The sequence below is a fragment of the Myotis nattereri genome, assembly GCF_964212035.1.
Source record: "Myotis nattereri genome assembly, chromosome: 3".
NCBI classification, from domain to species: Eukaryota; Metazoa; Chordata; class Mammalia; order Chiroptera; family Vespertilionidae; genus Myotis; species Myotis nattereri.
The window spans coordinates 70,570,829-70,585,893 of record NC_138077.1 but is presented as its reverse complement, the minus strand read 5'-3'; the positions used below and the strand labels follow the sequence as shown (position 1 = coordinate 70,585,893).

General features: G+C 42.3%; 1 protein-coding gene across 1 annotated transcript in view; it reads left to right on the top strand.

The window, feature by feature from the left end:
* Window positions 1-15,065, top strand: part of DZIP3 (DAZ interacting zinc finger protein 3) — a 141,444-nt gene that overhangs the window by 18,345 nt on the left and 108,034 nt on the right. Inside the window, exons 3-4 of the mRNA XM_081086553.1 lie at window positions 1,632-1,701; window positions 8,879-9,034. Of these exons, the coding sequence (XP_080942679.1) occupies window positions 1,632-1,701; window positions 8,879-9,034 (226 nt within the window). The remainder of the gene's footprint in view (window positions 1-1,631; window positions 1,702-8,878; window positions 9,035-15,065) is intronic.

Genomic DNA, 15,065 nt, shown 5'->3' with positions numbered 1-15,065 from the left:
AAGAAGATAAATGAAATTTTATGCTATATTTTGGAAAGACTACCTCTATTGATAGTGGAAAGAAATGGAGTTTCAAGATACAACACCTTCAATAGCTTGGGAAGAAGCTGATGGAGGCTTGTAAAACTAGGAATAGGAAATAGTAAGAAAGGAGGGATTTATAAAACTAGAATAAACAGAATTCTATGACTGCTTAAATATGAGAAAAGGGGTAAAAGAAGTAGAGATGGCTCAAAGGTCCCTAATGACCAGGAGGAAATTATACCACTAATTAATATGGGGATCTCAAAAAGAGACAGGTTTTACGTGTGTGTGTGTGTGTGTGTGTGTGTGAAGCAAAGATGGGGCAGATAATGAGTGAGCTTAACATGCTGCTAAAATATTCTTATGGAAGCTGTACAGTAGATAGTTGGAAATATTAGTAAATAGGTTTTTCTTTTTTTAAAAATATATTTTTATTGATTTCAGAGAGGAAGGGAGAAAGAAACATTAATGATGAGAGACAATCATTGATCAGCTGCCTCCTGTATGTCCCCTACCGGGGATTGAGCCCACGACCCAGGCATGTGCCCTTGACTGGAATCGGACCCAGGACCCTTCAGTCCACAGACTGATGCTCTATCCACTGAACCAAACCAGCTAGGGCAGGTTTTTCTTTTTCATGACATTTTAAAGAGCACTGAGAATTATTGTTTCTGTGTAAGAATCATATTTTATTGAAACTTTCATTGTGTGAATAATGCTGTATTTTCATCTGTCTCACATTCCCCTAAAAAAAACCAACCAGTTTGCACAATGTAGATGATAAAGGATTTTCTGTCAAATGAGCACATAAATGTGAAGTAAAATGGGGTAATATTTATGAAACACAATTCTAAGTAAATCAGTTGATAGAAGTTTCTCACCTCAGTTTTAGCTCTGCAAGAATATAAAATTAAGATCATATAAATCATATATGACCCTGTATTATTGTTTTTATATTTTGAGTCCTGTGTCATCATTGTAGACAAAGATATTTCATAAAAAAAATTTTCATTTTAGTATATAATACTGCATATGTTCACATTTCAGGCCAATGTCAAAAGCAAAACTTGTCAAATTATTAATTTTTACAAAAATAGTTGACAATTTTCTAAATATTACATTCTGCCTGAATTTAAAAAATCATTTTGGAAAACTGGACAATTGTAAGGCTAGGAACTTGAAATAAAAAATAAAATGATCTATCTAATAGAGCCTTCCTAAACCTTTATTATCTTCATAAAGACATACATATGTATTTACATAAAACAAAACATCAACTTTTTCAAGAACCTTTTTTATTTACATTGAAATAGTGGTATAAGCTAATTTTCCCCTCATTTGTTTGGTCTACTATGTGTCTGTTTGAAGATGGAGTTTCCTTTACATCAGTTTTCTATTCTCTCTACCACATACAGTTAGGACATGGCATAATTTTTTTGAGTCCCTAAAGAGGGCACCTACCTCCGTTTATCAGTCTTTGATAACACAATTTTTTACACTTCTGAAACTTTCAGACAAAAATTCACTTCTTAGAGTTTTTACTAAATTTAATTATGTTCTTTATAAGGAGATACCCTGAATACACCTTTCTTTTTTATTTAAAATAGGGATCTTTCTATGGAGGAGGAGACTAAGGAAGAAACTAAGAATAAGGTAGAAAAGTTAACTGATCAACTGGTAAGAGAATATTTAAATTTCATTAACTGTTAATTAATTAGTATTGACTAAAGTAGGTAGTGTAACGTTAAATCTAATTAATTTAATTATTTTAAAAATTCAGGGTAAGTTCACTTTTATACTTTAATAAGTAAGATTATGCACATAATTAAATCTTGTTTTGATAATTGATAATAACCTGTGTCTCAAAGTTATTCTATGCACCAATCTTCACTGTAACTTAAAATTAATAGATAATTGATTTGACTTCCCCAGAAACATTCTAATAGTTGGTTTTAAGAAATCTCTTATTTGTCTTTTAAAAACAAAATTCAAGCAAAATGAAAACAATATACATAAAAAGAAATCACACACACACACCAAATTTTATTTAGTAAGAAATTCACTGAGTTGTTTCTGGAGTTAATTCTCTTCCCTGTTTTTATATATACATACTAGAGGCCCGGTGCACGAAATTCGCGCACGGGTGTGTGTGTCCCTCAGCCCAGCCTGCACCCTCTCCGATCTGGGATCCCTCTCACAATCCAGGACTGCTGGTTCCCAACTGCTCACTTGCTGGCCTGCCTGATTGCCCCTAACCGCTTCTGCCTGCCAGCCTAATCACCCCCTAACCACTCTTCTGCCAGCCTGATCGACGACTAACTGCTCCCCTGCTGGCCCGATTGCCCCTAACTGCCCTCCCCTGCCGGCGTGGTCACTCCTAACTGCCCTCCCCTGCTGGCCTGGTTGCCCCCAATTGCCCTCTCCTGTAGGCCTGGTTCCCCCTAACTGCCCTCCCCTACAGGGCTGGTCCCCCACAACTGCTCTTCTCTGCTGGCTTGATCACCCCCAACTGCCCTCCCTTTCAGTCCTGGTCCCTCCCAACTGCCCTCCCCTGCTGACCTGATCGCCCACAACTGCCCTCCCCTGCTGGCCATCTTGTGTCCACATGGGGTCGGCCATCTTTGACCACATGGGGATGGCCATCTTATGTGTTGGAATGATGGTCAATTTGCATATTACCTCTTTATTAGATAGGATAGATAGATGATAGATAGATAGATAGATAGATAGATAGGTAGATAGATAGATAGATTGATTTCAGAGAAGAAGGGAGAGAGGGTGAGAGAGAGAGAGAAACATCAATGATGAGACTTATTGATTGGCTGCCTCCTGCACGGGGCCCTACTGGGGATCAAGCCTGAAGCCTGGGCATATGCCCTGACCTGGAACTGTGACCTCCTGTTTCATAGGTTGATCCATAACCATTGAACATTACCAGCTGGGCTGTTTTTATCATCTTTACTGTTAGAAAGTCGAGTACTCAATGAATTAAAATAAATTATACATTAATATAAGGCTTTTATTGTTAATGATAATATACTTTATGGTTGATTAAATATGAATATCACATGTTTATATTCAATGAAGTTTGGATGAATAGGTTTTATATAACTGTTGGTATCCACTTAAAAAGTTTGTATAGGCCCTAGCTCAGTGGTCGGCAAACAGCGGCTCACGAACCACATGCGGCTCTTTGGCCCCTTGAGTATGGCTCTTCCACAAAATACCATGTGCGGGCATGCACGTACAGTGCATTGAAACTTCGTGGCCCATGCGCAGAAGTCAGTTTTCGACCTGGGCGAGTCTATTTTGAAGAAGTAGCGTTAGAAGAAGTGGAGGGGTGTTGGTCAGTCTGTCGGGCAATGGGATACGCAGTGCAGGCGGGCCACTGGATATGCAGCATGGGGGAGGTACATTGTTTTGAGGTACATTCGCTGAGGTCCACCCCTTCCAAATCTCCCACCCACACTCGTCTATCTCAAACAAGTATACAAGACGAGTGTGGATGGGAGAGTTGGAAGGGGTCAACCTCAGCGAAGGTACCTCAATCACATTGAGGACGTTTTTAGCAAAGGCCAGCCTAGGAGTACCCTAATTAAGTTAATAACACTGTACCTACCTATATAGTTTAAGTTTATAAAGTTTGGCTCTCAAAAGAAATTTCAATCATTATACTGTTGATATTTGGCTCTGTTGACTAATGAGTTTACCCACCACTGCCTTAGCTGGTTTGGCTTAGTGGATAGATGTTGTAAATGTTTCCCTCCACGTCACGCGTGGTTCAGGGTTCAGGATCTGGAAGAGGAGCTGCACACAAATGAAAGAGAAAGACAAGAGATAATTTGGGACTATTGGGGGGCCAGGCGGGTAAGTCCAACTCAAGGGGAAGGACTTCCACTGGTGCTCAGGCCACACCAACCATTTTATAGTCAGAGGTAAACAAGGTAGTCGTTACCATAGTTACACTGTTCTTGTGAGTTTCACTTGTTTGACCATAGTTACACTTCCTGCACTGCCCTGAGCCCATTAGCTTCCCAGATAAGATCTAGGGAGTGTTATAAGGTCAAACCTAATTATGCTAAGAGGACTGTGCCCTCTAAGCTGGGACTTGTTTGGGACTTTGCCAACAGGTCAGTCCGAGGCTTAAGCCTATATCGGCTCCCCACAGATAGAGCGTCAGCTTGTGGACCAAAGGGTCCTGGGTTCCATTACGATCAAGGGCATGTACCTTGGTTGCAGGTTCCTCCCTGGCCCAAGCACTGGTTGGGGCTTGTGCAGAAAGCAACCAATGTATGTATTTCTCTCACATCGACTTTTCTCTATCTTTGCCTCTCTCTCTAAAAATCAATGGAAAAATATCCTCGGGCAAGGATTGACAACAACAGAAAACGTTTATAAAGGTTATTCAGTAACTATGAAAGAGTATATATAAACATAAAATAATTATAGCATTTACTTGTATGAAGTTATTACCATAACAGATTTTGCACAGTAAACACAACTTAGGCAAATGTACATAGGGATGCACATTTGAACCAGGGGAACTAGATTCAGAAGACATTTCAAGGTCCAGGTGTGGGATATAGAGGCAAGGGAGGTGGAAACTGACTTGAATTTGATTTAGATGCCAAATCAACTTTTCAAAAATGGATTAAACATCAAATATTTTGAAAAATAACTTAAAATTGTATTTATTATAAGATATATTTAACAAGTGTGATGGTTATACTATTTTCTGTCAAAAAGAATTTATGTGTATTAATTTGGTAATTAGTGTTAGATGATTCTGTGGTGACTTTTGATGGCAGAATTGACCTTTAGTTTGAAATATATACACTACTGATAGTGATATTTTTTTGTTGTTGTTTATCCTCACTTACAGATATTTTTCCCATTGATTTTAGGAGAGAGTGGAAGGGAGGGATGGAGGAAGAGAGAGAGGATAGAACAGTTAGAGAGACAGAAACATTAATGTGAGAGAGACATAGTGATTGGCTGCCTCCCGTATGTGTCCCTACGAGGGGCCAGGGATGGAACCTGCAACCCAGGTTGTGCCCTTGACCAGGAATCGAATCCAAGACCCTTCAATATGTGGGCAGACATCAACCATTGAGCAACACTGGCCAGGGTGATAGTTTCATTTTTTTTTTTAATATATATATTTTTAAATTGAGTTTTTACAGAGAGGAAGGGAGAGGGATTGAAATTAGAAATATTGATGAGAGAGAAAATTGATCAACTGATTCCTGCACACCAGATGTACCCGCAACCAAGGTACATGCCCTTGACTGGTATCGAACCTGAGACCCACCCCAGTCCACAGGCCGACGTACAATCCACCGAGCCAAACTGGCCAGGACTAGTGGTCATTCTTTTTTTTATTTTATTTATTTATTAAATCTTTATTGTTCAGATTATTACAGTTGTTCCTCTTTTCCCCCCATAGCTCCCCTCTGTTTCCCACCCCACCCTCCTCCGCCCCCCGCCCTGTTCTCATCCATAGGTGCACGATTTTTGTTCAGTCTCTTCCTGCATCCCCTACACCCCTTTCCCCCCCAAGAATAGTCAGTCCACTCCCTTTCTATGCCCCTGATTCTATTATAATCACCAGTGCATTCTGTTCATCAGATTATTTATTCACTTGATTTTTAGATTTACTTGTTGATAGATGTGTATTTGTTGTTCATAATTTGTATCTTTACCATTTTTTTCTTCTTCCTCTTCTTAAAGGATACCTTTCAGCATTTCATATAATACTGGTTTAGTGGTGATGAACTCCTTTAGCTTTTTCTTATCTGTGAAGCTCTTTATCTGACCTTCAATTCTGAATGATAGCTTGGCTGGATAAAGTAATCTTGGTTGTAGGTTCTTGGCATTCATTACTTAGAATATTTCTTGCCACTCCCTTCTGGCCTGCAAAGTTTCTGTTGAGAAATCAGCTAACAGTCCTATGGGTACTCCCTTGTAGGTAACTGACTTTTTTTCTCTTGCTGCTTTTAAGATTCTCTCTTTGACTTTTGCTCTTGGCATTTTAATTATGATGTGTCTTGGTGTGGTCCTTTTTGGATTCCTTTTGTTTGGGGTTCTCTGTGCTTCCTGGACTTGTAAGTCTATTTCTTTCACCAGGTAGGGGAAGTTTTCTGTCATTATTTCTTCAAATAGGTTTTCAATATCTTGCTCTCTCTTCTTCTGGCACCCCTATAATTTGGATGTGGGTACGCTTGAAACTGTCTCAGAGGCTCCTTACACTATCTTCGTATTTTTGGATTCTTTTTTCATTTTGCTTTTCCGGTTGGGTGTTTTTTGCTTCTTCATATTTTAAATCTTTGACTTGAATCTTGCGATCCTCTAGTCTGCTGTTGGGGGTCTGTATAATATTCTTTATTTCAGTCAGTGTATGCTTAATTTCTAGTTGGTCCTTTATCACAACCTCAAGGGTCTCATTAGATTTCTTGAGGGTCTCATTAAGTTTATCAGCGGTTTCTAGAAAATTCTTGAAAAACCTTAAAAGTGTGGTTTTGAACTCTATATCCAGTGGTTTACTTTCCTCCATTTCTGTTATTTGTGTCCTGTTTCTTTGTCTCCACATTTTTTTATGCTTCGCTGTGTTGAAAGAGTGGCTTTCTATACTAGGTGTCCTATAGGGCCCAGTGGCTCAGCCTCCCCAATTAGCTGAGGGAGACGCTCTTGGTGCACCTCTTTGTGGGCTTTGTGCACTGTCTTGTTTTAGTTAAGCCTTGATTGTTGTAGGTAACACTGGGAGGGATTGACCTCCAGGCCAATTGGCTGTGAGAATCAGCTGTGTCTGCAGTGGGAGAAATTCTGTGCTGGAGACACCCCTCTGGGGCAAGACTTGCTTCAATGGGGCTTTGGTGCTCACTGAGTCTGCCCCCTGAGAGTGTCCTTTATGAATCCGAGGAGCTGCAATCTGGATGGTCCCACTCTGACCACTGGGCACACTGGCTCCTGAAGCTCTAAGGAGGTGCTAATCTAGCCTTTGCCTGAGGCTATCCAGCAGGAGCCAGCTATGACACAATGCAAGTTTACCTGGGGCCTTGGGCCAGCTGCAGTTTGTTAGGTAATTATCAGATTGCAAAGGGCCAGGCCTTTCATATGCAAAAGCCTGTGGCTTGGGCAGGGCAGGGCGGGGTCTCAGGGGATCAACAGGGCGAAGCGAGCAGTCATGGCTGCTCTCAGTCCTGCCCTCAGAGGCCCTGCTTCTCAATGTCCTGGCAATCGCTGCAAGCACCCTCAAGAGAAAGCTGCCCTCAAGTTCCGACCGATGCCAGACAGTCGTTTCTCCAATATGAGTCTGGGTCCCCAGAGACTCGCCCGGAACTGGAGCTCAGAGCTTGAGACTCCCTCCCGATTGAAAAAGACAACCGTTTCCTCAGCCGCTAACCCTCTCCGCATACGCCTCTGTACCTCTGTATTTTACTTCCGCACCTCCTCTGAGTTGCAGTATGCTTTTCTCTTTCCTTCTAGTTGTAGATTTTCCACTCAGCCAGCCTTCCTGTGGTTCTGGATGATGTCCGTTCCGTCTTTAGTTGTATTTTTGAAGTGGTTGTACCAGGCAGCAATCTCCGGTGTTTACCTATGCCACCATCTTGGTTTCCTCTAGTGGTCATTCTTTATAATCACTTATCTATTTTATGGAAGTTCTTTTTTTTACCTTTTGAGAAATTTTAAACCAACAGAAAAGTTGCAAAAATAGTAAGAATAGCACAACATACACTTATATACCCTTTAGAAAGTTTATGATGTTTTCCTCTATTTTTGGATATAATTTTTATGTAATGAAGTACTATAAAAGGTAAGATGTATTTGTTGGGCATTGTTGGAGATGGAGGAATCTTAATTTAAGACTCAACCCCAGCCCAGCTGGCATGACTCAGTGGTTGAGCATCAATCTATGAACCAGGAGGTTACGGTTCGATTCCTGGTCAGGGCACATGCCTGATTGTGTGCTCAATCTCCAGTGTGGGACATACAGGAGGCAGCTAATCAATGATTGTCTCTTATCATTGATGTGAATCTCTCTATCTCTCCCTTTCCCTTCCTCTCTGAAATCAATTAAAAAAAAAAAAAAAAAAAGACTCAAACCCAGAAGTGGAGAGTAGGCAGATAGTTCTGAATGGACTTTATTGGTTCCTACTTACAATCAGAGTAACTCCATGCCAGGGCATTTTCAGGGACTCTGCCATTTATGTCCTCTGCAGTAAGAAGCTGTTCTGATATTCAGAGATCAGTAGCAACATACTCATTTTCCCAAAGCTTCAGCAGGGTATAAAAGCTATTATATCTTGTTAACGTTTGAAGGAAGGCCATCATCCATCTGTTCCAGGCCCTTTATCCATTTCTATTGCCCACCCATTCCTCACAACTAATGTAAAAACCATTCTTAGAAATAGTTTTCATATTATTATGTAGACTAATCTATGTAATACTTTAAACTCAGCATTTTTTATGCTTGATATTACCAATTCAGTGCATGTTTTGTATTTCTCAAGAGAACTATTTTTTAAGTACTAACTCATACTTACGTCTAAAATTGTTAATGTTTCCTATATCATCACCCTATTTTAAAAAAGGTGTCATTTATTCTTCTCTTTGAATTTCTATTTTGTTTATAACTTTCAAATGAATTTATATTGACATTCCTCATATGAAAGCTTCTTGAGTTTTGGTCTTAAACTTCCTATAATGTTGTAAGTTCCTTGAGGGCAGAAGAATGTCTTAATCTTATTTGGGTTTTCTGTAGTCTGTCATAGTGATTTGCTCATTTTTAAAATACATTGTCTGTTTTTGATATTAGCCAAATATAATTGTGTAAATTTTTAATAATGTCTTCTAGGATAAACAGGAAAAGGACATACCTTCTAATCTTATGCCTGTTAACCTACTATTAGAGTTGAAGAAGTTATTGTGTACAATTAATAATCTACCAAAAGGTGTGGTCCCTTACATTAAGAAGTTTGTAGAAGAAAACTTTTCTTTCCAAACTGTGCAGGTAAGATAATTTGTTCATTGGGGCAGAAGTATAGCCCTCTGTATGTAACTATCTAGGAAAACACGTTTCTTTACTCTCATAATGCCTCCATACTCACAGCACTTCTGACACTAGATGTGAGGGTTTATTCCCACACTGATCAATTCTCCAAGGCTAGCTGGGTGTCTTACAAGTCATTTCAATTCTGATACCATCTGCCTGGAGTTCGTATCAGATCCCACAGGTTAAGGTCCCAGTACCACAATGTTGCCCCCACTTCAGATGCCATTCGCCAGTCCTAGGTTGTCCTCAGTACTTCTGACCAACTGGCTATAAATTGGGGTACTAACACCTCTTGGTTGGAATGACTTGCTAGAACAGTCCACAGGAATACTTATGTTCACTGTTTTATTACACAGTTTAGTTCATGATAAAGGATACAAATGTACATCCAGGTCAGGGTCTGAAAGGGTCCTGAGTGCAGGAACTTCTGTTCCAGTAGAGTCTGGGTGTACCCTTGTCCTGGCACGTGGTCATGTTCACCAAACTGGAAGCTCTCCAAACGCCTTACTTTTTAGGATTTTTATGGATGCTTCATTATGTAGGCATGATCAATTATTAATTCAAAATTCAGTTCCTCTCCCGATGGGGCTGAAAGTTCCAAGCTTTTAATCTTGGCTTGTTTTTTTCTGGTGAGTAACCCCTGTCTGGGGGCCTACCAAAAGTCATGTCATTAGAAAACAAAAGACACTTCTATCACTTAAGAAATTCCAAGGATTTTAGCTGCTTTCAAAGACCAAATATAAGCAGGAACTTGGGGCAGAGAGCAATATATGCGCCTTATCTTTTAATAATAACTCTTTTTTTTTATCACAACAGTATAGGTAAAGTCTTGAAGTGTTCATCTTATTGCTTGTGAAGGGCTTAATGTCAACCTTGACTGTAGACTTTTATTAATTAAATAGAGTTAGTTTGGTGGTAGCCTTTCAAGAATAATGGTAGGAATGTTGGTTAAGTAGTTTGTAAGCTATTGGTTATAAGGTCTAGTATTTATTCTAATTTTATTAATAACCATAATATGCCACTCTGGGACAGAGGAGTGCATTAGGTTTTCCTAATTTTTAAAATGTTGACAATTTTTTCAAAAATTTAAAATAAAAGTAATGTCCAAAACTTTTAGATACATGAGTAAAATAAATACTCTAGAGAATATATTGTAGATTTCTATCTTGCAAATCATTTTTCTAGATAATAAGATGTGAAATTTTCAGCACAAGATGGGTATCAGTTTTTAAATTAATGGAGTTTTCCAAAGTTAAAGAAAATCATCTACTTTTTGTAGCAGTTAATTGGCAGGAAAGGAGCAAAACACCATAGGTGTCTTGAAAAGGTCACATTTGCTTGCCTTTTCTGTGAAAAAAATGTATCATTCATTATTCCACAAGACAAATTTATACTATTATGATTAAAAAATCAAACAAACTCTGAAAATATCCAAAGACTATCTACAATTATAACCTTAACTTAGGTAATTTCCACAGTATACATTCTGGTTTGAAATTGATGAAATAATGCCACTGTATTCCTCTTATCTTTTGGAAATCACCCAAAAATAATAATGAGAAATAGAACCCAATAGCCTTTATATATGAAAACAGTAGCCAATTAAAGTTAAAAATGAAAGGAAAGTACTTATTTATAATGGCAACAAAAAAGGTAAAATACTTAGGAAAACACCTAAGGGCTATATAAGATTATAAATTAGAATTTCTCCAAGATTTTCCTAAGCCACCTACGTGAGGCTGTCTGAACACCATACTAGACTTAAAGGATCTAAATCTCTGGGGGTAAGTTTGGAAATGTCCATTTTAGCAAGCAAGGGTACCCCCACACACTGATTTTCTTCACTTTAAGTTTAGAAATCAATACTCCATTAAGACAATAAATTAAAATCTCTAAAAGTCCATTAAAAGTAAAAAAAAGAAGACCTGAATGGAAAGCAGTACATTTCGGAAAATAATATAGATAAAGCTGTCAATTTTCCTGAAATTAAAATGTTTAAATATCATATAAGTCAATAAAAATGATAAAAGGATGTTTTGTTATTACTAAAAGCTAATTCTAAAGTTCAATGGGAAATAAAAGGAGGAATAGCCAAGAAAATTATGAAAGAAAAGTGTAGTCGAAAAGGGCTTGGAATTTGCCCACTTAGATGTTAAAACCTATTATGGGCTCTAGTAACTAAAATATTGTGTTCCTTGCTCTTGACTCTACAGACAAATCTAGAAAATAGAAGATAAATTTCAAAAATAGACCCAAATACATATAGAACTTTTATATATGATAAGGTGACAAAAATTGATAATGCTAAAGGGGAAATAGATAAATCAACAATCCTACTGTGATTTAACATAATTCTCTGAATAACTGATAGAACATGGACACAAAATTAGTAGAGCTCAAGCAAACTTGATCTAACTGACGTATGTGTTTATATATGTGTGTGTGTATATAATATGTACAGACATACACACTACATATAGTAGTAAACACTGCACCTAACAGTGGCAGAATACATGTTCGTTTTAAGTGCACACAGAACATTTACAAAAATTGACCATGTGCTAAGTCACAAAGCAAGTCTAATCAAATCCAAAGAATTAAAACATACAGAGCATGTTCTCTAACTATTGTACAATTATTTTAGAATCAATAACAGAGAAACTAGAAAGTCATATTCTTAAGTTAAAATATACTTGAGGCCTGGTGAATGAATTCGTGCATGGGTAGGGTCCGGCCGGCCCACCCCGATGGGGGCCTATCAGGCTGGACCAGCAGGGGGGGAGGGGCCACAGGTGGTTGGCCCGTCAGCTCTGCCCCTGATCGGGGTGTTGGTGGCCAATAAGTGGGGGAAGCCATGGGGAGGGTCCATGGGTGTTTGGCCAGCCAGCCCCAACCCTGATTTGGAGTGTTGGGGGCCAATTGGGGGTGGGGCTGTCTGGGGGAAAAGACTGCAGGCTGTTGGCCAGATGGCCCCACCCCCAATTGTGGCGGGGAGGGGAGCTGATCAGTGCCCGGATCAGGCTGGTTGGCTGCCGCAGTGCGCGTCATAAGCACTGGTCCTTCTGGTTGTTCCGCCATTCTGGTCACTGGGTTTTTATCTATAACTAGAGGCCTGGTGCACGAAATTTCTGCATGGGGAGGGGGTGTGTCCCTCAGCCCAGCCTGCAACCTTTCCAATCAGGGACCCCTCGGGGGATGTATGACTGCCCACAGGGATCGGGCCTAAATGGGCAGTCGGACATCCCTTTCCCAATCTGGGACTGCTGGCTCCCAACCACTCGCCTCCCTGATTGCCCCTAACCGCTTCTGCCTGCCAGCCTGATCACCCCCTAACCACTCCCCTACCAGCCTGACCAATGCCTAACTGCTCATGTGCCAGCCCGATTGCCCCCAACTGCCCTCCTCTGCCAGCCTGATTGCCGCCAACTGCCCTCCCCTGCAGGCCTGGTCCCCCTAACTGCCCTCCCCTGCAAGCTTGGTCCACCCCGAATTGCCCTCCCCTGCTGGCCTGGTACCCCCTAACTGCCCTCCCTTGCTGTCCTAATTGCCAACAACTGCCCTCCCCTGCCAGCCATCTTGTGGTGGCTATCTTGTGACTACATGGGGGCGGCCATCCTGTGTGAGGGCATGACGGTCAATTTGCATATTACCTCTTTATTATATAGGATAATAAAAGCATAATATGCAAATCAACCTAACAGCTGAACAGTGGAACAACTGTCCAGACGACCTTCCAGACAAAGCCGGGTGGCCAAGGCAGCCGGGACTCTGAGGGCCAAGCCCCTTGCATGAATTTCATGCATTGGGCCTCAAGTATGTATAGATAGGTCTAACTTAGGTAACCTAGGGGTCAAAGAAGAAATCATAATGAAAATTATATAAATTTTTAAACTGAATAAAAAATATATATAAAAACTGTGTTATTAAGTAAAAGGTGTGCTTCTAGGAATATATATAACTTGAAATTCATATATCTAATAATAGCCAAACATGGTAATTGACTGTACCTTTGCTACGCATCCCATTGGCAAATCAGCGAGATATGCAAATTAACCGCCAGAAAAGATGGTGGCTAATTTGCATACTGCAGGCAGGGCGGGACAGAGTGAGCCGCCGTCCAGGCCCCCATGGGCGACCCCAGAAGCCACAGGCCCCGCAAACCCCAGGAGCTGCCTGCCTGCAGCCTGGGACCCAATCCGGTCCCAGACTGTAGGCACGCTGGCCCCGTAAGCCCCAGGAGCTGCCTGCCTACTGCCTGGGACCTCATTGGTCCCGGGCTGCTGGCGGGCCCCGGAAGCCCCAGAACCGCCAGATATGGCAGTAACTCTATCAATAAGCACTCTGAAAGTCAGTGGCATAAATATACCAATTAAAAGATGGATTATGAGAGTGAATCAAAAACAAAACCCACTTTAAATATAAAGACACGTATAGATTAAAAGGTACCTCTGCTACTCTTCCCATTGGCTAATCAGGGCGATATACAAATTAACTGCCAGCCAAGATGTCGGCCAGCAGCCAGGCAGCTTGAAGCGAACATGAGGCTTGCTTGCTTCAGTGATGGACGACTCCAACGTTCCCCGACTGCCTTGCCGGTCTCTGAGCTTGCAGTTTGAAACATGGTTACAAATATAGAAGCTAAACCAAACACAAGAAACCTGCTTTCAGCCAGCCGGGATCTCAGAGCTGGAGTTGAAACAGTGTTTCGATTATAGAACCCAAACCAGGTACCTGCTTTCAGTAGCCGAGGCCTACAAGCTGGAGCCATGCCTCAGAGCTAAACCTGGCCCAGAATAAAAAAGAAAAAGAAAAAAGGAGCGGTTGGGAGCTTCAGTCACCGACCAGCCTGAAAACAGCCCTCAGCCCCTCACCTAGACTGGCCAGGCACCCCAGTGGGGACCCCCACACTGATGGGGGTGTAACCAGCTGCAAACAGCCATCATCCCCTCACCCAGGCGGGCCAGGTACCCCAGTGGGGACCCCTACCCTGATCCAGGACACCCTTCAGGGCAAACCAGCCGGCCCCCACCCGTGCACCAGGCCTCTATCCTATATAGTAAGAGGGTAATACGCCTCCCAGCACCGAGATCAGCGGAGCCGCGAGGCCTCCCGGCTCCAGGAACAGCGTGACGGGGCAGTGCCCAAACCCCCTGATCACTCTGCGGCTCTGTGTGTGACAGGGGGCGGGCCACAACCTCCCTATCCACCCTGCTCTATTCGTGATGGGAAGGCGCCCCAACCCCCTGATCAGCCCTGCTCTGTGCCCGATAGGGGGGAACTCCCCAACCCCCTGATGGGCCCTGCTCTGTGCTTGGCAGGGGGGAGCTCCCCAACCCCCTGATTGACCCTGCTCTGTGCATGACAGGGTACGGACCCCCAATCCCCCAGATGGGCCCTGCTCTGTGAGTGACAGGAGGCAGCACCCCAACCCCTGATTGGCCCTGCTCTGTGTGTAACGGGGTGGCGCCGCAACCTCCCCATCGACCCTGCCTTGAGTGTGACAGGGGGCGGTGCCCCAACCCCCCAATCGGCCCTACCCTGAGCGTGACTGAGGATGGCATCGCAACCTCCAAATCCGTCCTGCTCTGTGCATGACAGGGGGTGGTGGCCCAACTCCCCAATCAGCCCTGCTCTGAGCCCGACCAGGGGCTGCACCTAGGGATTGGGCCTGCCCTCTGCCATCCGGGAGCAGGCCTAAGCCAGCAAGTCGTTATCTCCCGAGGGGTCCCAGACTGTGAGAGGGCACATGCCAGGCTGAGGGACCCCCTCCCGCCCCCCGCCGAGTGCACAAATTTTTGTGCACCGGGCCTCTAGTCCTATCTAATAAAAGAGAAACATGGTAATTAGCGTACGACCGCTACCTTTCCCATTGGCTAATCAGGGCGATATGCAAATAACTGCCAGCCAAGGTGGCGGTCGGCAGCCAGGCAGCTGGAAGCGAACGTGAGGCTTGCTTGATTCAGTGACGGAGGAATCTAACGTTCCCCGC